Source organism: Scomber scombrus, chromosome 2 (assembly GCF_963691925.1).
Source record: "Scomber scombrus chromosome 2, fScoSco1.1, whole genome shotgun sequence".
NCBI lineage: Eukaryota > Metazoa > Chordata > Actinopteri > Scombriformes > Scombridae > Scomber > Scomber scombrus.
In genome coordinates, this window is record NC_084971.1 from 27,762,765 (window position 1) to 27,787,466 (window position 24,702).

At 38.1% G+C, this 24,702-nt stretch overlaps 1 protein-coding gene across 2 annotated transcripts; it reads right to left on the bottom strand.

The window, feature by feature from the left end:
* Positions 1-730: 730 nt before the first annotated feature.
* LOC133995239 (proto-oncogene vav-like) lies at positions 731-23,041 on the bottom strand. 2 transcript variants are annotated; one of them, XM_062434583.1, is made up of 29 exons: positions 22,944-23,041; positions 22,288-22,383; positions 22,074-22,190; positions 18,884-19,000; positions 16,705-16,763; positions 16,480-16,545; positions 14,852-14,957; positions 13,543-13,638; positions 13,244-13,312; positions 13,028-13,131; positions 12,818-12,917; positions 11,311-11,406; positions 11,154-11,222; positions 10,314-10,400; positions 10,143-10,228; positions 9,929-10,064; positions 9,405-9,514; positions 8,170-8,271; positions 7,977-8,071; positions 7,856-7,878; positions 7,622-7,658; positions 7,271-7,407; positions 5,646-5,711; positions 5,250-5,281; positions 4,119-4,229; positions 3,175-3,262; positions 2,863-2,992; positions 1,061-1,212; positions 731-967 (listed from the first exon to the last, which is right to left on the bottom strand). In XM_062434583.1, the coding sequence occupies exons 2-29, from the start codon at positions 22,372-22,374 to the stop codon at positions 914-916; spliced, it is 2,532 nt and encodes an 843-aa protein (XP_062290567.1). In that variant the 5' UTR covers positions 22,375-22,383; positions 22,944-23,041; the 3' UTR covers positions 731-913. The 2 variants fall into 2 exon arrangements, with proteins under 2 accessions (XP_062290567.1, XP_062290559.1); XM_062434575.1 differs by having other exon boundaries at positions 7,613-7,658.
* Between the last annotated feature and the right edge of the window lie 1,661 nt (positions 23,042-24,702).

The following is a 24,702-nucleotide window of genomic DNA, read 5'->3' on the forward strand; positions in this document are numbered from 1 at the left end:
TTTTCAAATGTCCTACAACAATACTCCGGTATCGATCGGTAACACTGACATGTTGTTCTTGTAGTCATCATTCCTCCTGTTCATAGTGACCATTAAGAAGTCCCTTCATAATGCACTTGATAGGGGACAGTTCTCCTTTTATGCAAAATGTGTGTAAAAGTGTATGTGAAGCTAATAGTTTTGAGCCATCCAAATGAGTTGAGTCACAAAGAGGGATTTTGTCTTCAGATAAGCTTTTAAATACATTTTTTGCTCAAAAAGAGGGTTGTAGATTTGGTCCCCCATCATTTGCATACATTGAAAGTGTATTTGAAAGGGATCATCTAATGGCCAGGATGAACAGAAGGAATTATTACAGTGAGCAAAACCTGCTTCAGTGTTCATTTGGGCTCATGACTGTTGTTTAAGACACACTTGAACGATTGTGAACCTATCCTTTAATGTTTCAGCACACAATGATGTTTCGGGCAATAGTTGGGGCAATCGTTTGAGGAAGTCTCTTTCCGGTTTCAACATGACAAAGCCTGAAGAGCTTGACTGGTTACAGGTGACAGCCCCGACCTCAACCTCATCCAACACATTTTGGATGGATTTTGAACTGGAACACCAACTTAAATGACATGTTCCTAAAAAATCACATATGGTTGTGATGTTAAGCTGTCCACATACTTTTGGTCACGTCGTATTTGTTTTGTAAGTTATTTGTACAGAAACGAGACATTCGTACAGTCAGCTGAACATAAGTTTTATTCACATCACTAGACAGTCCACTAGAAAGATCACAGTTAGCTTCTCTTCCACACGCACACAACCACACTCGTGCACATGAGTTAATGCAAAAGATGGAAACCAGGTATCTCAACGATACCTGCACACATTCAATGATAGCCTACACGTCTCCCCTGCAGCCAGGTTAACAGTAGTCAGAGTAATCCTCCTCCACATAGTTGGCTGGAAAGAGCCCCACCTGGAAACACACGAGCAGTGAATGTGAGTTTTTGTCTTTCTTTCTTGTTTTCTTTTCTTTTTTTTGAGTTATGAATGTTTACAGATTACTCACCCGGCCATACACCTCTCCTCTCCACCAGCCGCTGTGACCTTTTTTGGAGAGGATCTTGATGGTGTCTCCTTCCCGCAGCGACAGCTCAGAGCGGTCCCTGGCTGAGAAGTCATATCTGGCCCTCGCTACACCGAAACTCCTCAGGCTGCCCCCTGTCAGACAACACCATGTAAGAACATGGATGATCCTAAACGGATGTTTGATTGACTTATTGATTGTGTTTTTGTTTTATTCTGTACAGTTTTAATGTTTTTAATTGTAAAGCGTCTGTGTATTGTCAATAGCGCTCTATAAATAATAAATAATGTATTATTCTTATTAAAATAATAGTTTGACATTTTAGTAAGTACACTTAAGTCAAGTCAGTTGTATTTGTACTGCTCAATATCACACATCACACATTTGCCTTCATTTCAGATAAGGAAAAACTTTCTCCAAAACAATCTTTATCAGGGCAAAAAAGGAAGAAACCTCAGGAAGAACAACAGAGAAGATATCCACGGACTGGCACACATGCAGCAGATGTGTGTACAGAAATACAGCATGGAAAAATTCACTTTCGTGCTGAGTGTTAATGAGAAAATCATTACCACTCTCAAATATGAATAATGATACTGATCTTCTCGTTTTACTCTTGACAAGAAAGTGAATAAGTGTATATACAAAAATGTCAAACTTTTCATTAAACATTGAAGTGTGTGTGAAGTGACCAGGACTGTAGCCACAAATGAGTCCGAGCCTCACTAAGGGGGTTCAGGGCAATGCCCCCCTTACAATATTTGAAGCATTCATTTTAATGCATTTGGACAGTAACAATAATCATTTATGAAATAATGTCAGTGCCAACACACAGATGAAAAGTGGACTAAATCCAACACAAGTCACACATATGGCCAATTCTGAAATGACTCTTTTTCAGTTCAGTTTCTTATTGCATTTAAATCTCTTTCACTGTCAAACCGGACAGAGGAGCAAAACCGCAGTTCAGATTTTGCCCTTAATTGTCAAATAATGTTTTAACATGCAATACTCAAGTTCATTCAAACAACAAGCCATCATCTAAAAGTTCCACATGGCATCACAGTGAATAATTAGTTAAATATAGCAAAGCTACTTCTCACTTTGATCATGAAGGGGACACTACTCTACAGACTATATAGGCAACAATTTGGGAAATAATTGAGTATTTATAGTTAATAGTTTAGAGGATATTAGAGATCCAAGATGAAAGTAGCTGCTGCATCAGCACAATGGATAGCACCATGGGTTTATCAATACACAGCACAGTCAGGATACTGATATTTCAGAGCCATAGATTCTAACTCGTAGATACCTCAGTCAGATTAAAGATCAATGAGTTAGGCAGACTAATTTCACATATTCAACTAGACCACCCTTCTGCTCCTGCACTCTCTGTGCTACTAGGGGATGGAGAGCATCGCCCTCATCCAACCTTAAATCGCCTACTGCCTATTTCCCACTGAATATTTTTGCCACTGAAAATGTCTGAAACTTCAAATTTATTCTATCTAAAGTTTGGACATGTCACATTTTAGAAACGTTACTAGTCTGTGAGCTCAGATCTTGAAAGTAGTTGTTGCTTCTGTGTCTGTGGTGTAACTTGTGTTGATAAGATGATGCCAACCTTTGTTCACAGCGCACCATACAACTAGGTAGTTGTAGCCATTCATCACTTGAATTTTAACTTAAAGAAATGAGAAAAGTAAAAAAAGACCCAGAAAAAATACAGAGGATGTGTCAATGGTAGCTACAGGCTTCAAAGTATCAGAGATCTACTAGACCTGGTGTCGTATTCGGCGTGTTGTTAGATGAGTTGCTTTGCTCTGGTTGTTTGAACGGCGTACAGAGCGTGGTGTCCACATCCTTAAAGTACTCCTTCAAAGAGTTCTGCTGGTAAAACTGAATCATTTCCTGACAAAGGAAGAAGACAGAGAGACAGTTACACGAGGAGAACGTGAAAAACGTGAGACAGATTTTGGATGTGGTGTGGGATGAAAACATGAGGTTGAAATCAAGAGTGTAAGGGATGGTTATAGAGTATTTTTTGGTCAGGTTTCACAGTGTATATGGTTGTGTGAGAGTACAAGACTTACAATTAAACCCTTGAATGCTTTTTTATCATTGATGCGGTACAGGCCTTCAGTGGAGGTGATCTTTATGTGTCTGATGTCCATGTTGAACCTGGGAGACCAGAACGAGGGACATGGATAAACAAGAGATCTTAATACTGAGATCATTAACATTAAAGACTTATAACAATGTTGATATAAAACATTTACTAAATCCTTTACTGGAAAGGGCATATTTCCCTGGTTTCATAGGAAGTGATAACTGAGCTCAAAGACTTCCAATAATCTATTTAAGCTGGGCTAATGTCATCATTCAACATAGGCGAGCAAACATCACTTTTGTCATTTGCAGGCAGAAAGACATCTCTGTGTTAAGGTTAAAGTCAGGCTACATTGAGCTGGAGTTGATTGAGACTGCAACGTACAATTATTTTCATCGTTTATCGATTAACCCTTTGAGCCCAATAAAAAGTCACAGAGCCTAAGGGGATATCTTGAAATTGCTGGTTTTATTTGACCCAAAGCACACAAACAAAAAAAGCATTAAATTCACTACAATTTAGAACAAAGAAAAGCAGCAGATTTTCATAGTTGAGAAGCTGGAACCAAAGAACTTGAGACATTTTTACTTGAAAAATTATTTAAACAATTGATAATCAAAATTGCTGCTAATTCAATTTATGTCAATTGTTATAGTTACAATCAACCGTTGTTTTGAGTGACTATATTTCACTATGTATAACTAAAAGATCTGTTAAAACAAAAAAATCCACCAAAAAAATCACAAAATTCAGCCCAGTTGTGTCCCCTCCACCTAATGCCCCAAATCACCAAATTAGAGTTTACTGGGAGTCCATCTTCAAACGGTTGACAGAAACTTGAAAAAAAGAAAAGTCTTGTCCCACTACACAGATAAACGCTGTCAGTAAAACAAACTGCTTTGACTGATGAATGGTGTAGAGGCTTACTTGATGCTGATTGCAAACTCTCCTCCATCTTTCTGCCGTACCAGGAAGGTTCCATCAGAGCGTGGCATGAGGAGGTTTTTCGCAGCTGTTCTGTCCATGTTCCCCGCAAACCTTGAAGCACAGTAAAAAAAAATTTAAAAATCTTATTCTTAATTTAAAGTCACCACCCCAACTCAAAAGTGCGTTTTTCTTCTTGTTCCTGCAGTTGGATGTTTGAGCTTAACTGTGCAGAGTTTGACACTCGAAGGCTGTTTTCACATTCATCTGCTGAATGGGGAAGTTTCTTGGTGCTCACCTTAAATCTGAGTTTAAGGCACAAATATATGAGCATGATTTATAACATCACTATTAATTTGGAGCCAGTATGCAACCTCCACTGCACATACATTGAGATTGGACTTTTCAGTGAAGTAGGATATTTGTGCCCAGCAGGTAAACGTTTGAGAAGAAAGTGTTTTATGAGAGAGAAGATGCAGAGTTTGTGTTTAGTAGTTTACTGAGTCAGATAAATTATCATTCAAATCACTGTATCATATTAAAATATATATATATATATAAAGATATTAGTTTCTGTTTGTAAAAAAACTGAAACTGTTTCCCATCACTGTGTCATTGTAGATATTTCCACTAGGTGGCACAAACATAAAAGATTTGCAAACATTCATGACACATAATGACTTTATACACAATAAACTAGTTTTTTTACAAGCTGCTCTTTTTTTGCTCCCTTTAATTTGCAGCACTGTGAGTCATCTGCTAGTCACTGTTAGTACATCATGGTTTTTTATCATGAGCTCGGCTGCAAAGAACAACGATGATACAACAGGCTACAAGCGAATTATTAAAGGTTATTTTATTCCTTTTTTTATTTTATTCAAATCAATGGTGAAAGGTGCTAAATCCTGTTGATGTCATGATGATACATAATGACACAAGTGCTGCTTTAAAACACTCTTGAGTGTCTTGTTCCATTTTTGCAGCTATTAGTGTGACTTTCTGTACACTGTACACTATCTGTTGTGTGTCTCTGTCCCTACGGTGATGCACTGCAATACAGGAAGAAATTTAGCTCTGAGGTAACTAATAGTTGGGTGAGCAAGTCATTTAAGCCATTTTCTGGTTGATACTCACCAGGTGTAACTGGACAGATCGGGGGTCGGCCTCTGGGAAAGGGTGAGATCACACAAGAGGTTAGATGTCTGTGGTTATGGCGGTAACAGTTCTTCACTTCCTAATGCTGCTAATCTTGGTTTCAGTACACCAAAGTGGCCGACGTGCAAGTTGACATATATAATAGATATGATAGACTGATATAAACAACATCATTTATCTGTTTCTTATGCTAAGGACCTAAATAAAAAAGTTGCATTACAGTAGGCCCAAATGTCAAACTGCAGTAAGTGGTTATAACTGGTTGATCTGTAAGTGTTTCTGGCGTCTTCACTTCTGTTGCGGATGAGCTGAAGTAAACTCAGTTCAGCGATTGTGTTTGCTGTTATCGAGTTCATGCTGACAGGTCGTACTCACAGAGATGTAGGGCTGGACTCTGTTGCAGGGGAACCATCCCATTTGACCAACAGTCAGGTTTCTTCCCTGAGTGAAACACACAACCACATATCACATGACTAGTAAAAGCAGCCATTAAAACACACAGTATGAATCATCAGCATGAATAGGTTACTTATAAACAACATTTCTAATGTGAAGTCATATTGATGGCAGGCAATAAATTCTTTACTCAAATGATTTATATTCACAGTGAACAATAAAGAAAATAAAACTACTTTTTGTTGTTACTGTCGTCTTGTATTTGAAGGCAGTGACTGTGAGGGAGGCTTCAACATCCAAGACTGGAAAGATTACTCAATAGAAACTCTGAATGAATAAATCCACTTTTTCTCTTTCCTTCTTTTTCTTTCTCTTCGCACTCCTGTATCCTCACACTTTGTGAACCAGGTCTGCTGCTAACAATCATTTTTATTTTCAGTTAATCAGCTGAATAATTGCTTGATTAATTAGTAAATTGTTCAGTCTGTGAATGGTCAGAAAATAGTGGAAAATGTCATTATTATTTCCCACAACTATCTTGTGTTGTGTAACCAAAAGGTCAAAACCCAAAGATAGTAGGTTTACTGTCTCATATGACGATGAAACGCAGTAAACCTTCACAGTCGAGTAGCTGGAACCACATCATTTTACCATCATTTTGAGGTATTTTTGCTTGAAAAATGACTAATTGATTATTAAAGTAGTTGTAATTCAACTGATTGATTAATTGAGTAATTTTGCAGATGCATTTTGAACATGATTTCTTTTTTATATTCATGTTTTACAATATTTGATTTCTTTTATTTGTCATTGTTTTTTAATCTTTTTATCTCGTTGTTTTTTTAAAATATGTATAATATATAATTGTAAATCTATTTTACAGGTTTTACTGTATTAAGTTTGTGGTGGACGTACACATCCAGAAAAAGGCAGAAAGCTGGTGCTGGACCGCATAACAGGTGACATCCTAAATAAATCTACCTGCATTGAGAGCTGCAGTGTGCAGACGTTTTTCTTGCTTACACTATATTTTACTTATAATTTGTATTTGTATCAGCTTGTCAGTCGTCTGCACAAGCCTGTACAAGAAAAGTTTATGTGATTGATTAGTTTGATTAATCTCAAATATTGAACTGTGAGGATCTCCACATGCACTCTAATGGACAGATAAATACACCGACAAATAAAAGCCCATTTTTAAATAATAGGTCAAATATATTTTTTAAATCAGTTAAAATATATAAACTGGCACTTCTCCAGATCTTAGTTTTCACAGAGGATTGTTTGTACTCAGAAATATTAGTTAACTGTTAAGGTGGCAAAAACACAGCATGCATTATATTTTAGATGAAATATGTTTCTAAATCATAATCCTCCAGTAGACTGCAGATTTTAGAGACTGAAGTGCAGGTCGGGCATGAGAGAGGAAGTGGGAGATAGAAGAGACGCAGAGAGGAAAATGACAAAACAGAGAGAAAAAGACAAAAGCATTTCACGCCTACACATTACCAACAGGAAACAAGACTTGAAAACATAACAAAATTATATGTGACCCCCCCCCCCAGCTTTTAGAGAGTAGCGCTGTATTTGGTGTTTAGCTTTACCTCCCACCACGGCAAGTCAGCCTCGGCGCGGGTGAGCTCAATGATGTCGCCTTTGGAGAGGTGAAGCGGTTGGCCGAAGCCCACAGGAGGCGGCGGCAAGCCATAATACTCCTGGGACACCTCCATCTTAGGAAATCCTGAGTAAGAGAGTGACAAGGTGAAAGTGGAGATGTTGAGATATGAGAAAGTAGATCTGAAACACAATGAAATGTGAAATTTAAATCCATCAAATATTTACTTTTTAATATTTAGGGAGGTTGATTGGTAGGATTAACATAAATAATAACAAATAAATGTTCTGTATTTAATTGCAAAAAAGATAGTTGAAATATTTTATCGTGCCTTTCTTACCAACGCTGGATTGCCCAGGGGACCTGTGTGGCTTACTCTAGAGGCACAAGAGACAGACGAAATGCAGCTATCATACCTTGAACTACAGTATAACACACAATACGTCATCCAAAAACATAGAACAAAACCCACATAAACATAAGAAAACACCACAGAAAACGTATATAATACAGTGCATTCACAAAGCATGGCAGTTTAAGTTTGAGTCTTATTTAAAGATACATGAAGTCTCACCTTCCTCACAGTGCTCGAGTGGTCTGAAATTGGAAGAGAACCATCAATGTTAGAGGTGATAATCACAGTAATCCATGATAATTACACTAATTAGAGGTGATATTTGTACACATATACAGACCTGAGTTGCGTCCGCAGGCAGGAACTCTACCTAAACACTCTTTATGTGCAGCCATTTTACATCGAGTGCAACGGTAGCCCTGGAAAAATATCCCTCTGTGGATGATAAACAGATTTGACCTCAGTTGACAAGAGTGTCCTTTTTAGATTGAAGCTCAAGGAGTAGAGAGAGACAGCAAGTGAGATAAAAGTACCTTAAGAGCATCGAGCAGGCCTTGCAGCAGGTGGTTTCCTCAAAGCAGTGCATCTGGAAGTCGTGGTTGTTAGCTGTGGAGTTCTCCGGACACATGTTCGACCTGCAAACACGAAATGCAACAGGTTTAACCATGCTGGGGTACCAAGCATTTACAGAGATTACTTTCTTTTTTTTTTTTTTAACTTTCACACTCGCAGTTTGACTAGTTGCTACTGTCTTGAGTCAAGAGAGATTCAACATGCTTTTAGTATTATGTGACAGGACTCTTATTCAGATATGATACTAACAGATCTGAAAGGAACTTGTGCTGATATTCCTGAAAAGAATGGCAGCAAGCAACACAATGAACTCAGAAAGGCAACATCATCAACAGATTTTGCAATATCTCTTCATTTCCTGTAAAGCTGTAAAAAAACAACAACCAAGTGTCACGTTCACGTCCAGAGTCTGTCAACTGCCACTTTTATTCAGTTCCTTGTTTCCCAACAGAGGTGGTTTTGATCCACTTATATAAGATTGTCCTTGCAACTATCAAGAAGTAAATTCAGTTTTAAGGTCTTGGTTTTACATAGAAAAATTTAAACATGAATAATTTAAAATAATATAATATTAGATTTTTAAAAATATGGTAAGACTCCCAAGACTAGAAAATTCTTAAAGGAATTTTCTATATTTATCTTATTGTCAACAAATCTGCAGAGCTGAACCAACATTGAACTCCTCCTATTAACAAGTATTGTGAGTGTATCCAGTCTGATATATTGTGTTCCTCTGTGCCGTAGACCTCCATTGTACAAGGATCCTCTCTATTGAGAGATATGATCTTATAGCTCTTTGGAGCCGTTTCTAAATAGCCTGCAGTAATAACTCTCTTCGGAGGTGAAGAAACATGTCACTCGGTGTGACACATTGATGTGTTTTTAATCGTTTTTTGGCAACAACGGAGGTCTACAACATGGAGAAATACAATATATCAGGCTTTTGGTACACACACAACACTGTTAAGAGTTCACTGTTAGTTTTGCGCTGCACGTGAGATTTGCTGACAGTAAGAAAACAGAAAATCAGCAGCCTTATCCTTTCAAATGTAATGATAATGTTTGTTTGTTATTCCCGTTATTGTTTTTTCCTTGTTTGTGCACCTTTGTTTTTGTGCATTGCTGTATATACAGGTATAAAGGTACAGGTACGTACATATAGGCATATTGTGTTTATGTATATGCGGTAACTCACATAGCCATCTCAAACTGTTCCAGCCACTTCTTCTTCAGTTCTCTGGTTTTGAAGAATAAATCGTACCCACATCTCCCATAGCAGTCGAGAAGAAGGAACAAATAGGACCACTGTTCACACACACACACACACACACACACACACACACACACACACACACACACACACACACACACACACACACACACACACACACACACACACACACACACACACACACACACACACACACACACACACACATACACACACACAAACAAAACACACACAGTTAGCCTTATAGTCATCTCATATAAAGGTGGTGGTACAAAGGGAAGGATGTAGAAAAGAGGTGAGGGGAAAAGATGAAAATGTGGAGAGGAGGAGAGGAGAGGAGAGGAGAGGGAAGGGAAGGGAAGGGAAGGGAAGGGAAGGGAAGGGAAGGGAAGGGAAGGAAAGGAAAGGAAAGGAAAGGAAAGGAAAGGAAAGGAAAGGAAAGGAAAGGAAAGGAAAGGAAAGGAAAGGAGAGGATGGAAGAAAAGGACCTTCTTATTATCCTTCTCTCCTGCCGTCTCATCTCGTATCTGGTAGTGCTGTAGTTCAATGATCTCCTTTAGCTCAAAAGTCTCTCCACTCTTCTTCTTACAGATAAACATGGCTTTATCGAAGAGGAATGCATACCTGCCAAAAACACACAACAAAATACATCAACAAAAGGTCAGAAACCCAAAATAAAACAGTGAGATAAACGAAACACACCTGTCTTGTTTAGACTTTTTCTCCGAACTGCAGATCTTCAGCTCTCCGTCGATCTTGGGGCGACCGTATAGTGCTAGAGACTGAGTCTAAAGCGCAGAGGAGAGGAGAATAACAGTCAACAAAATGACATGTCTATGAGAAACAGATTCAAAGCCAAAACTGTGATCGCACCATGTTTTCTATAGACAACTGGAAGGTGGTGATCTGTCGGATGATCTCATTGTCTCGCTTCACCTCGTTTACAGACTGTGCCAGGTCCTGCAAACACACACACAAATGACTAAATGTTTAAATATTACAGATTTAACGTCAATTATGTATTTTTGTGTCCATGTGGTTTAGTCAAATTTTTAAAAATGCATGGGTACCTTGGGCACACATTTTGAAAGAATAAATTAGAGGATTATGGCAAAAATGTTCAAGTGGTATAACCATGAAAACTTTGTACCAAATAATTAAACTAGCTTAAAAATTAATATAATAATACATTTGTGCCTGTTTTTAAGACAGTTTTTTAAGTTTATGAATTGCTCATCTTGCCAACCCTTATTTGTCACTGACCCATATACTGTACTGTTCAGGTCAATTCCTATCCACTTATACATCTTCCTAAAGTGATCCATAGTACAAAAAATATTCAACCTTTTCTTTTTCTTTTTTAAATTTTGTGCAGCTGATAACAGATTTTTTTTTTTTACATGGAACAATAAATTAATTCTTTACATTCAATAATGTTCATTCAAATCATGAATCCATAAGATAGTGTGATTGTGACTGTTAAAGCATAAAGAATATGCTCTCTCAGCTCTCAGCTTAAAGCTTCATTAAGGATTAATCACCCACTTATAAATGGCTGATGAGGCATTTATGAATAAAAAAAATAGATTTTGTGGTTCAGAGGTTTGGTATGGAGAGTAATTATGAGGGGATGCTGTGAAGGGGATGGATATGAACAGTATGTTAGGATTAAACTAGTAACTGAAAAACACACACACACATGGAAATACTCACTCTCATGGCGTCAAGAGCTGTGCGGAGGTTCTCCTTGTCTGCAGGGTCAGTGGTGTGTTTAACCAGCTCCTGCAGACACAAATAAACCACCTCAAATTATAGCTACTGGATAAAACTAACTGACACACAACAAACACACACATCTGTACAAACATACCTGTAACAGCAGGTGGTACTTGAGGACTCTCTGCATAGGGACCATGAGTAAATCTCTGAGAGAAAAACGCCCACTATTGGCTCTCTTTGAACACTCCTGAGAGAGAAAAAAGGAAGTGAACATCTGCAGTGAACATCTGCAGTAAGAAGATATTGTAGCACTAAAACACAAAAAAATTCCCCTTTAGCCCAGACAGCATTTCCCATGGAGACTGCAGTTATTAAAGCTATGTCTGTAAAACTGTTGACTGGACACCTCAAGTGGTACACAAGATCAGTTATTACTCTTTTATTCCTTTTAAAACCATGATTCAATATTTGTCAAATCTACTCAAAGCATCAAGACTCTTTGCATGATGTTATCTCAATGTACAGTCAAAAATAAAAGCTCAGCACACATGGTGGGGTTAAAGACACTAACGTGAATGAAAACAACATTAACACAAGGAAGGCAAGTTCCACTGGTATACATTAAGGTTTAACGACAGAGGGTGTCGTCTGCTACACAGGTGGTGAAGTGTGATTTTGGGCTCTATGCTGTCAATAAAATTGACTTGAATTGAATGAACAATCATTTTGTCAAACCATATCCGACATTCCTTAAACATTAAAACAAAGTGGCTCAATTCCTTGATTCCTGTTCTCTTTCAAAACAAGTAGAGCGGAAATGAAGCTTCTGGGGGAAGTAAAACTTGTCACTAGGACAGTGAACTTCATTGCAACACCTTTTGTTGACCCCAACCATTTGAATCTGAAAGGGGGGAGGAGTTCAGAGAATATAAGAATAGCAAAGGTCAAAATATCTTGCCTTTTAGTCCGTAGTATGAGTCATGGGCCAAAAACACTGCAACATTGAATTTTTCAGTCTCCACATCACCTCAGTTTATAAAACAGGCGTTGTGTTATAACTTGACATATTAAACTGAATCCGAGATAACGGAGTTATTTCTCAAACTTAAACCTTCATTAACTGATGTTTTGACCACTTGGGGGCAGCGGAAAGAAGTTATGAACACAACACTGACATGTCAGCAGCTCTTAAGCTTATTAGCTAGCACTTTTTAGCAAATAGTAGCTAATTTACACATCCAGCAGTTACGGAGCAACATTTTCATTCATTAGGAGGTATAAGGTAAGGTAAGGTATGTCTCTGTCCATCTGTTGAATTTAAGTCCAGTATCCGCTCTCTTTTACCTTTGTTTTGGTCTCTCTCTTTAGACCTCAATTCAATTCAATTCAATACAATTCAATTCGGTGCCTTTATTGTCATTGCACAGCAGTAGTACAACAACATTGTTTGTCGTCTGCGGTTACTACACATAACAACAGCAACAGACAATAAACATAAACCAACTCTTATTATATTTGTCACTTTAGCACACACATAAACACATATCTGCTCATGATCTGCTTGTTCTGGCTTGTTCAGCTATGAAAAAAATGACTTTTTAATGCAAAGTCACACATCCCCTCGTGCTTCTGCTTTTGAGAGTGTGTGTCTTCCTCACCTCCAGTTTCATCCTGATGTCCTCCCTCGAATTCGAAAGCTTGTCTAGGTGTTTTGTTGATGTTTCCACCTGACTGCAGTAACGTCCATAGAGTAAGAGTCTGAGGGGATGTAAGAATATAAAAACACATTATAAATCTGTATAATGTAGATCTGTGGTGCTACTGTATAACAGAAAACATGAGTATGTGCATAGGTGTGTGTTGTGTACCTCTCCTTGTAGCTCAGAAACACCTGATGGATGTTCTTGGCTCCATAATTTAAGATGGAACTCCGAACCTCCTTCAACAAATTACGATGTGTCGTGGCCAACTCCTACACACACACACACACACACATATACATATACACGAAACATGTAAAAAACGCTGTTATATAGAGAAAAAGCTGTCAACATGATGGATGTGTTAATAATCTCCTCCTGTACCTCTATGTTGATGAAGATACTCTCAATATCATGAGGCTGGAGAAACTTTTCAAGAGGCTTCATAAAGTGCTGCACAAAAGAGAGAGCATGGTTAATATTCTCTCTTTAAATGTGTGTCTGAGTGTCTGTTTGCATGCTTGTATTTGTTCGTGTGTGTGTGTGTGTGTGTGTGTGTGTGTGTGTGTGTGTGTGTGTGTGTGTGTGTGTGTGTGTGTGTGTGTGTGTGTGTGTGTGTGTGTGAATTTGTTAATGTAATGAGTGCAGATGAATGAATCTCCAGACGGAGGACGTGTGCACACCTGTAATATAGATTCCAGTGTATCGGAGTATTTCTCTTCTGTCTGTCTGATCTCCTGCAGGCAACACTCTCGTTTGTCTACCCCAGTCTTCTGCTGCTGCATGCGCAAAAACACAACAACCCACAAACCCACAGACACACACGCACACGCACACACACACACACACACACACACACACACACACACACACACACACACACACACACACACAGAGTGGTAAATTGACATATGAAGAGTCCAGACCAGAGGATATTTTTTAAAGCTCTAAATATGTGTATGTATTTAATATGATGTGTGAAATGCTGTATCTTGGCCACTAAGGGCACATTTTGTAGCACTAAAATATGTTTTAATTTCTATCTCGCAGCTGGCAAACCTTCTCTCTTTCACCCCTCCTCTGTTGTGTTCTTTCCCCTTTCACCCTATCAGTTGTTAATAGGGCTACAGCTATTGATTATTTTCATTATCAATTAATCTACTGATTATTGCCTCGATTAACTGATTAATTGTTTGTTCTATAAAATGTCATAAAATAGCAAAAATACACATACAAATTTCTAAAGATCAAATTGATTGACCATCAGTCAAATATGTTCCAAATTATAGTCATATAAAAAGACAAAAAAGCTATAAATTCTCACATTTGACGCTAAAACAAGATGTTTTGTATCTTTGCTTGAAAAGTGATTAAAAACTATTATTCACTTATTAAGATAAATGCAGATTAATTTATGTTTTGGTAATCAATTGACTGACTGATTTTTGTCTAGTTGTTAAGTTATTTTCCTGATGCCACAGTTTGTTGGCATTCTCTTTTATTCAGTGTCAATCTCGCGGACATATGTCTATGTGTAATGGAATAACAGTGAGACCAAATGCAGGACATGACAATAAAGTATTGTTAGTTAGTATAGTTCTATTTTCTATTTTCTATTTTCTATTTTCTATTTTCTATTTTCTATTTTCTATTTTCTATTTTCTATTGGTTATGTGATAGGTGATGATAGGTGATCATTTCTGCTTCTTCAGGCTGTATTTGTGTTTGTTTGTGGATGTAACTGCTTCCATTTAACTCACATAGGACGCAGCAAAAACAGTTTTGCCATTAATACATAATTATTTGGGTCAACAGTATGAATTGATTTGGTTGAAGTGGTCAAAACCAGTAGAAATATGCTACCAGTGATGAGGGCTTGCAAGTAGAAATTACTTCATTTTAAGGCTTCACAAGCTGTAACAGTTACATTACATTTCTGACCTGCGCTTCTCCTTTTGGTTTGAGGTATAATGTTGAGTGTTGATCACTCACAGTTTCAGGTTGTTCTGTCCTCATCAAGTCTTCATAGATCTCATCCCCTTCATTCTCCTCATCCTCCACAAAGTCATACAAGTCGTCATCTTCGTCCACTGTGTCACTGAAACACACGATACACACAACACTGTTACACAACAGTATATTTGTTTTAATTAATGTCCACATAGGGAAGGTTCATGCTAGTTTGGATAGACCTGTACTGAACTCTTACAAGATTTGTACACTTACTTTACCCTTTACCTAATCCTAAACACACTTGTGAGAGTTCATCCCTCCAGCCTATTTACCTACAGGGAGTGTCACTCACACCCTCTCCCTCCACAGAGAGGTCAATGGTCAGCTACAGCTGTTTGGTGCTGAGCAGGTTGTGTACAGTGGAGTATTTTCTCTGAAAACAACTGTCTGCTACTGCTGAAAAAATGATCCTATGAGACCTGAGGTTGAACCAAAACAGTGAAGTTGAGGTCAGGACAGCTAAACAATGAACTCTCTCTTCTCTGTAAATTCATCACTACAAGCAAGCAGCTGACGTTACACATGATCATTTGATAGCTTTTAATTATAAAGAATCGATTATAACCACTTTATTATTATTTTTTATTTATTATTTTTAAATTGTGGACCAAAATAGACAACCAAGGAAAACATAAGCGAACAATGTAAAAAGTAACCACAGTATATACATGATATTAATGTAAATGTACAATATAGAATATCTCATATATTTCATATATGTGATCAACCCATCGATAATTTTGTCATCCTGATTTTCCATATTGTCATTTTGTTATTCTGTCCGTCCTTTTGGGAGTTTTACTAAGAGTCTAAGGGTAGAGGGTGTCATATAAAGGTTTTAAAGCCCCTTGAGGCAAATTTGTTATTTCTGATATTGGGCTATGTTGCAATTTTAAAAATTTGACTTGATCTATTTTTAACCAGTTTGTCCAAGTAACATCACTTTTGCACTTCCCACTTTGCATTTAACTGACAGGCAACTTCACAAAGAAGATACACAATATGCACATCCAACCCCAGATGAATACAGATGCTGACCAAAAACCCAAGAAGGAAAAAGAAAAGGTACACTGAATGAAAGCTCCAAAAAATGTGTTTAATGAAGCAACATTTTAGCCTTTGAGGTCCACAGTAGGACAGTTACTGGTGAATAGTCATGTTTCATGTACAGAAAGGGTTTCACACTGTGTATTCTTAGTCCAGAGCTATCCTCAGCCTTGAATGGCACGTGACTTCTTTACTTGAGCTCTATTCTCTCACTGGTACCTTTTAGTTTTTTGTTTAGTCAATTTTTTCGGGGCTTAGTGGGCTCAGGAACAGGACCATCAAGCTGTAGGCTAAAGTCTGGGTCAGCCCACTTTGCAGTGTGCCAGGACTGTGCCAATATGAAAGCTTTCTTAGCCTGGAAGGTTTAAAGGATGCTTCTAACCTGCAGTGTGAAAAACCCTGTAGTGGATTGTTTATAGATTATGGTTGTTTCTGTGTCATGTGATTATTGTGACTAATTATAGGTAAATTAGAGTTGTCATTTTTCTGGCCTGACTAATAGGATGACCTCTCCTCTCCCTCTTGCTTATCATTGTAACATTATAAAGAAACAAACTTACTCTATCTGATCAGACAGACCGCTGTAGATCTCATCATCTTGAGTGCATCCTTCTAAAGGAAAAGGCCTAGAGGACAGGAAAGTGTGTATGAGAGTGTGTTTCGATAACATGAACATGAACAATCAACATTAACAAATGATTAATGATCTAAAATGATTTCCAAAGAAAAACAAAACTTGAACATTAACACTTAAATATATTAACCAGAGGAAGGAAAGTACTTACTGAAGGCCTCTTTGTAATGAGACGGATGAATGTGATAGGATGGACAAAGTGTCCATCACCTTGCACACGCACACACGCACACACACACACACACACACACACACACACACACACACACACACACACACACACACACACACACACACACACAAAGCAAAGAGTTAGTAAATCCTGCAGAGGGAGACTGGTACAGGAAGGGTAAAAGGTGTTTCACACTTTAAGTGAAATGAATATGTCTCCTGGAAAATGGTTTCACTCTTGCTTTAGCTCAGTTGAACTGAAAACTGCTGCATCATCATGATAGATCACAGATATCCAATTTCATGAAGAGATGTCATCAGAGACACAGTCAAAGATGTCACATGGCGGCTCAAATGAAACTTCCTGATAAAGCCACAAGATGTGTCAGTGAGCTTAGTGTCATGTTTCGTAAGGTTTTAAAAATATGATTATGGCACAAAATTCTTCTCCTTTTCTTTTTCTAGTGTTGCTGTCAGAAACAGCTGCTTCCGGGAGGGAATACAAGGGTTTGACGATGGTTACTTGTTCTCCATGATCGCCCAAGCTTACTTTGTATTTTTTCAAAACAATATCAAAAAAATAAAACAGCTACTCCCCTGAGTACCAAACTAAGTTTTTCTTGTATACATTTTAAAAAAGTCGGTCTCTCATGACACTTCTGCGGATGTAAAATAAAAGCACAGAGCTTATTTCTTGGTCACATACAGTATAGCTGACATCTTTCTTTTCTCTTTTTAGTCGGATTTCTGTTTTCTTTTAAGAGAGAGAAGTAAGGAAAGACATATAAAGAAGTGAAAGTCTTTAGGAGAAGCTGAGAGAGAAAAAAAAGAAAACGGATCTACAGTTCTACTGCCATCTCATAAACAACCTCAACTAGACTTTTATGGCATTCAACATTAAACCACTCAGAACTTGAGATTACGATTTTTTTATCATCTCAGAACAGAAAGAAAGATTGTTCCAAGTTCATCTGAAAATATTATTTTTTATTCTGAAGCAAGTACTGAAAAATAAAACTTTAACATCATTATTAAATCATCAATAATGAAACTTAATTAGGTACATTTATTACAATTTTAGGTAATTTGTAATTACTTTGTGTATTCCCATTTAGTACTATACCTTATACTTTTATTTCACTACATTTGAGAGGGCATGTTGCACGTTTCACTTCATTAAGTTTCATATTCAACAGCTATAGTTTAGGGTTACTTTTCAGATTAACAACTGACATTAAAAATAATACGATGAGCTGATAAAATACAGATTTAACTGTCAAAGATTAAACCAGTGGTGGTTAGTTAGTTAGTTGTGCCTCCTTCTCACGTGTAAGGAGTTGTTGGCATGTTTCACCAAAGACTCATTTCCCCTCTAAACTTCACACATGGTTTCATTTCATTCATTTCAAAATTATTTTTAAAAACAATTCCAAAAAAGCAAAATTTGAGTAAAGTCAAAAGGAAAGAATGAGATAAAACAAATTTGTGCAGCAGAACTTTTTCTGTCTGAACTACCCGACTGTATATAATGAAGGTAAAAGTAGCTCCATCTTGACCCTAAAAACAAAAATGTACATCATGTGTATAAATATAACAGTCACTATTCTTTTACTTTTGATACTTGGGAGTAAATTTGGCCGATGATATATCTGTATTTTATTTGTGTTTGGTTTTGAGTGCAGGGCTTCTACTTGTGATGTATTGTCACAGTGTGGTTTTATCACATTTACTAAAGTCTCTCTCTCTATGACGGTAAAATAAATATTAAACTAGTGTAAAAACACCCCACAGTCAGAAGAGGATCGAGGGTCCACCTACTGTTGACTCATTTTGTTTCTTATAGAAACTGCCTCCTCTAACAAATCAAATAAATGCACATTTCTAAGTCACATCTTGTTCACATTAAAGTGCTGTGGGTGCACCACACCGAAAGTGAAAGAGAACTGCGAAGTTCTGAATTCATTGGTTCACTCAGCGTCTTCAATGACAAAGTCACCAAGCTACTTCCTGTTGAGGCTGTGTGGGTGTCTGCAAGCTGCAGTGAGGCGTCAGGACTCCAAAATGACTGGGGCGTATGTGTTTCCCTCATGTAGGGGCTCTCATTACTGTATGCATTAGACAGATAGACAGATAGATAGATAGATGTGGTTTAGTGATACCTTAGCGAAGTCTCGTACATCAAACAGGTCAAAGGCCTCAAACAGTTCACTCTTTTTGAGTTGAAACCTGTCTTGGCAAACTCCCAGAAATGTCCGGATATTCTTCAGGCACAGAAACTAAACACAAGCAAACATAAACACAAATATTAGATTAGTTGATTAACAAACAAAAAAGATTAACTATAATCTTGATAAATTATTAATATTTTAAGGCCATTTTAAGGCCATGGTGACATCTTCGTCTTGTTTTGCCCGACCAGCAGTAAAGAACCCAAAGATATTTAGTTTACCGTGATATAAACCACAGAAAGAAGCAGTTCATTCTCATATTGGAGAAAACAGCAAACAAATAATGTTGGCATTTTTGCTTGATTGATTATCAAAAGGTCGCCAATCAAATCAGTCGATTAATTGAATAAATGTTTCAGCTATAAAAAATAATTTCTAGGTTCAGCTCAATTTGACTTTTGCTAAATAACAGAAACAATATACATTATTGACAACATTATTATCTATAAATGCAGCGGGTTAATGTTAAAAGTTGATCCAACAGCCACATCAAAGCAAGACATCAACAACAGCCTAATGACACAGATTAGGAAGTCAGCATTATCAGATTAAACATTCAAATGACAACAAATGTAGCAGTAAAAGTAGTGTTGTGACAGGTAGTCAGTATGATAGTCGAAAAAATGTGTCGAAAAAAACGCATCAAAAACAATTTTGACGTGTAATTATTTGTCACTTTTCAAGCAAAAATACTAAACGTTCACTTGTTCCAGCTTCTAAAAAGTGAGGGTTTACTGTTTTTCTTTGATTTATGTGACTGTATACGTAATACTTTTGGGGTTTGGACTGTTGCTTAGACAAACAAGTAATTTGAAGACATTGCCTCAGGCTCTCGATCCTGAAAATAATTATTAGCTGCAGCTCTACTCCATTTATTTATCAGGGACATGATGTGATATATGTCCCCTTTGAATAGCTTAATGTTAAAAGTTAAAGACAAACAACAACAGAAAAGACTTTAAATAGAGCGCATATAGTAAGATACAGCATATGAAACATACTTCTACTTAACATCTTGAAGCAAAGATATGACAGTTGGACATTAACGAAGGGTCGACCATTAAAAAGGACATAAATAACAGGGAGGACAACGAACCTCCGACCAAATACGAGAACATAATGGGCAGTAAATGAGGCGTGTATGAAGCACATACGGAAACCAGCGTTACACATCAGCTCGCAAATTTCATACTTGCTCGATAAACTTTTTTGAACTAAAAGAACCACATGAACACAAACGGGTGCACTTAAAAACTAAATCAAAGTGCTAATCAGCCACACGGACCACATGGACATGAGCACTGACGCATCGAGACAAAGAAGAGAATGCAAGAGGCTTTACAAAAAGGCGAGAGCTTTAAAATAAAACTAGAAAAGTAACCACAATGCAGACTACAACTGACATGGTGGTCAGACATTTGCAGTTACACATAACTTCCTGAACCAGCTGCTCTGTCTCTCTCTGTCTCTCTCTGTCTCTCTCTCTCTCTCTGTCTCTCTCTCTCTCTCTCTCTCTCTCTCTCTCTCTCTCTCTCTCTCTCTCTCTCTCTCTCTCTCTCTCTCTCTCTCTCTCTCTCTCTCTCTCTCTCTTTCTCTCTGTGTCTGTTCAGCAGTAGAAAATGAGGAACTCTAATTTCAGAAAAGAGGAAATGTTAAGTTCTGTCTGATACTGCTGCACACATCACATCTCTCTGTCATATTAGTGCATAACGCTAATAACCTGCAAACACACACACATAATTAGGTGTCCATAAATCTCTATAGCTGTCACTCATTGCGTAGTCGACGAGAGTACTGGGAATATCCTCTACTTGTGGAATATCATCCGGTCAGTGTATGTATGTATGTGTGTATGTATGTGTGTTTGTGTGTGTGTGTGTGTGTGTGTGTGTGTGTGTGTGTGTGTGTGTGTGTGTGTGTGTGTGTGTGTGTGTGTGTGTGTGTGTGTGTGTGTGTGTGTGTGTGTGTGTGTGTGAACACGTCAGAGTGGACTCCTGTCTTCTGTTAATCACCGGATGTGTTTTAACCACTCTTGACCACATAGGATTTCCCAGAGTTGCACATGCACGTGTCGAAGCACATAACCACGCACTTGGGACATCTTGGTGAATCCTATCAGATATGAAAATAGGGCGTCCTTTGAGGGTTCAGGCCAACCACGTGACTGTCTGTTGTCTCTCTTGATCATCGTACTATCTCTTTCTCATGTCCTCATTTTGCATTTTTTTCACACTCTCCTTTTCTAATTCTCTGTCTCCTCGGATTTGAGCCATCTTAGGGTTTTTTGTTTTTTTAATGTCTTTTAGAAGAAATTTAATGAAAAGATAAGTCACTATCCCAAATAGTTGATTCCTCAACAACCCCAATCATCACCTCTGTGCTCAGCGGATGTATAACACTGGCCAGTATTCACTTTGTAACAGTGTTTAATTATATACTTATAAAACTGTTGCCATCTGTCAGTTTTGTATGCTTTTTATTTGTTTGTTTGTGCTAATATTGTGTTGTAATGTGCCTGTATTGTGTATGAATTTGTTATATATGTTGTTATATTGAGACTCTTTCTTGGTTGGAACGAGTAACTTCTTCAACTATTCCCCTTTTCCCTCCAACTGTTGGACTTAGTTGGACTGATGTGTAATTGTTGTGAGCATGTAGATCCAGATGTAGATGTTTTTTGTTTAGATGTCAGACAGGAGACTTTTAAAATCTACATCCTATCAAACATGTTTTTGTGTATTGTTGTAAATGTGCAACACTGATCTGTCCTGTGAGATCAATTAATGCGAATTTAATTTATTCTGCCTTATTCGTACCTCTCATAAGATAGTGTCACTGACTCCTGCAAAATTCTTAAAACTGGAAACAGATTTAGTAGAAAACTTTTTTCTGTAGCATCCGCCCTCTCTGAGCGCTTTCTATTTCTTTCTTTTTCGTCTTTTCTTTTCGTCTTCATCATCCTCTCCACTCTGTACACACACTCCCGGATGTGGACAGATATAGATCACAGTATTTTCCTATCGGACAGCCTTGGGGCTTCACTGCTACCTGCTGGTCGCTATGGAAATGGCCTATGGAAATGGAGCAGGAAAAGCTTTGTGTGTTAGTGTGTGTGTGGTACCTGGGACATCTGTGGGCGCAGGTTGATCTCTCTCAGGTTGACGGCCTGAGGCAGCAGGTTGTTAAGCAACTGGCACAGCAGCACGCCATCTCTCAGAGCCTGGGCCAGGTCACACACCTGGGACAGCACACACAGACACACACAATTAGATTAAGGAACTAGGACAGGATGTGTGTCCATGCGCAGGTGTGTGTGTAAGTGAGAACTGATTTACCTGTGCGCCTTCCCATGTGACCCGATGATTCTCAGGGAGAACGCGGCAGTCAATCAACCATATTGCACACTGCCGCCACAACTCCATCTTTGTTTTCTGAATAACAGATAGATACATAGCTAAATGTGAGGCAGGATTTTGTTGATATATATTCCCACAAGCACAATATTCAAATCCAGCAATCACTGTTGCTCTGTACACTATGCAGCAGTCAATCAGTTGGTCAGATTGTAAGATAACGCTCTCCTGAGATAGATTTATGACAAGCCAAGAGCAAAGTTTTTGAAAGCACCTGTTGAGTTTTGTTTGCTGCCTAAATGCACGCACACATACCAAAATCAATGAAAGATAAATGTCACAACTTTTGCTTTGAATCTCCCTTTTGTTACAGTTTCTTCTTCTCTTTTCGTCTGTAGCCACCAGCTGAACTTGGACATGTTTTTGTTATTACTAAAGATAACTAAAGATTTGAGACTAAATGAGCAGCAAATCAGCCGTCCTTCAGAGGACACTGAACATTCGCTCTCACTCTAGATCTTGAGACAGCGTTCTTGAAATCCATTTAAAAAGAAAGGAAGAAAAGAAGCCACTGTCAGTAAACTTTGTAATTTTGAACTGCATGTTAAGGTGGGATGACTATTACAATCATCTCTTACCTTCAGGTGCTGCTATGTCTCTTTTTCTTGATGTTCAACTCCCCGGCTTCCTTTCAGAATCTCATTGTCAGACTCAAGCACTGTCGTTCTGCCTGCATTTCTTCCGTGGTGGGTGTTCTGCAGAACTGCAGTGTGTCGAAGCTTTTAACTTCATCCCGCAACTTCCTTTTTCCTCTGACGCACCCTCACACAGTCGCATTCACACTCACAAATGCACACACACACACACACACACACACACACCGCACTCACACATGCATTTACAGAGCTGCTGCTGCTGCTGCTGCTGTGGCTCTTTCTGCTGCTGCTACTATGAGGGGTACAAAGTTGATAACAAAAGAGTGTGATCTGTGTATGAAATGGGGTGTAGCATAGGTGTAGAAAATATCTGATAGAATAGCTGTGAGTGTGAGTGTGTGTAGCTCTCTCTGTGTGTGGTACCTAACACTTGTCTATTAAAAAAAAGTGTTAAAACCTCTAACACAGCATTATTTAGACAGCCAATGAGATGTAGTAAAATTATCTTATTTTACAGATGTATGTGAATACTTTTAGTAAATACTATTTAAAGGCCCCTACTACTGAGACATGTAATTTTAATTCTTGTTTAGTAGTACCAGTAGTTGGATGTTTGAGCTTCACTGTGCCTAATTATGTATGTGACTTTTTTCACATTCATCTCCTGAAAGTGGAACGTTTCTCTGTGCTCACCTCAAATCTGAATTTAAGGCGTGTAACTACGAGCAGGATTTGTGACATCGCAGCTACTTTGGAGCCCAAGGTTGCCTCCAGTGCATATACACTAAAAAAGGTCTTTTCAGTGAAGTAGAAGGCATCGTGCAAAGAGACAGACTGCTGTTGTGATGTAACTTTTAGAAAAATCTTGGGGCTGCTCCATGAATAATGGAGCTGCTGCTCGGACACTCTGACAGCACCCCTGGTGATTTTTTTGGCGCAGTCTATCATTCACAGCTGGAAAGCCCAACAATTACAACTAATTGGGATACAACATTTCAAACAGATTCTCTGAGTTACTGGACCAACAAAAAGTGTAACTACAACCTGAAAATGAGATGAGATAGCATAATATATTATGAAATGTTAATCAAATGTATCTGACGCACATAATCACCAGCTATAGCCTTCTATACTTCACTGTTACTCAACAAAACAACATCAAAAAGCCACCTTCCACTCACGGTGGTACAGTGGTGGTACAGAGTGGTTTGTTCTTACACGCATAAACAAACTTTGGTTGAACCATTCACTTTTCAATCTCTGGGGCTTTATCATCTTACACAATGACTGGATTGGCATGATAGGTGCCACTAGTGTGGAGGCTTGAAACCAGGTTCTTTAGAGCAGTGCTTTCTGACTGTTTTGGCTTGTGTCCCCTTTAAATAAAGCAAAGTGTATGCCTGAAACCGTCACACATTGCTATGCCTACCAGTTAAACGAAAGAGGGCTTTTCCAAAAATTTGAATAACTTTCAGAGGCAGAGGGATTGTTTTGGCTCAGGAGGCTATAAAATTGACAATTTACAAATGTGTGAGCTCCCTCTAGAGACGTGTCTAAGTAGTAAATCACAACAGTCACATCCTGTATCCTAGTGGTAGGCGCAGATGTACTAATGCTGTACTGTTCTTGTTCCTCTGGTTATTGCAGTAACCTAGTAGTAGGGGTAGTAGTTGTAGAGTAGCATAGTAGTAGAATCAGCCTATTAATATTAGTAGTAATGGTGTACTACTACCACTACCAC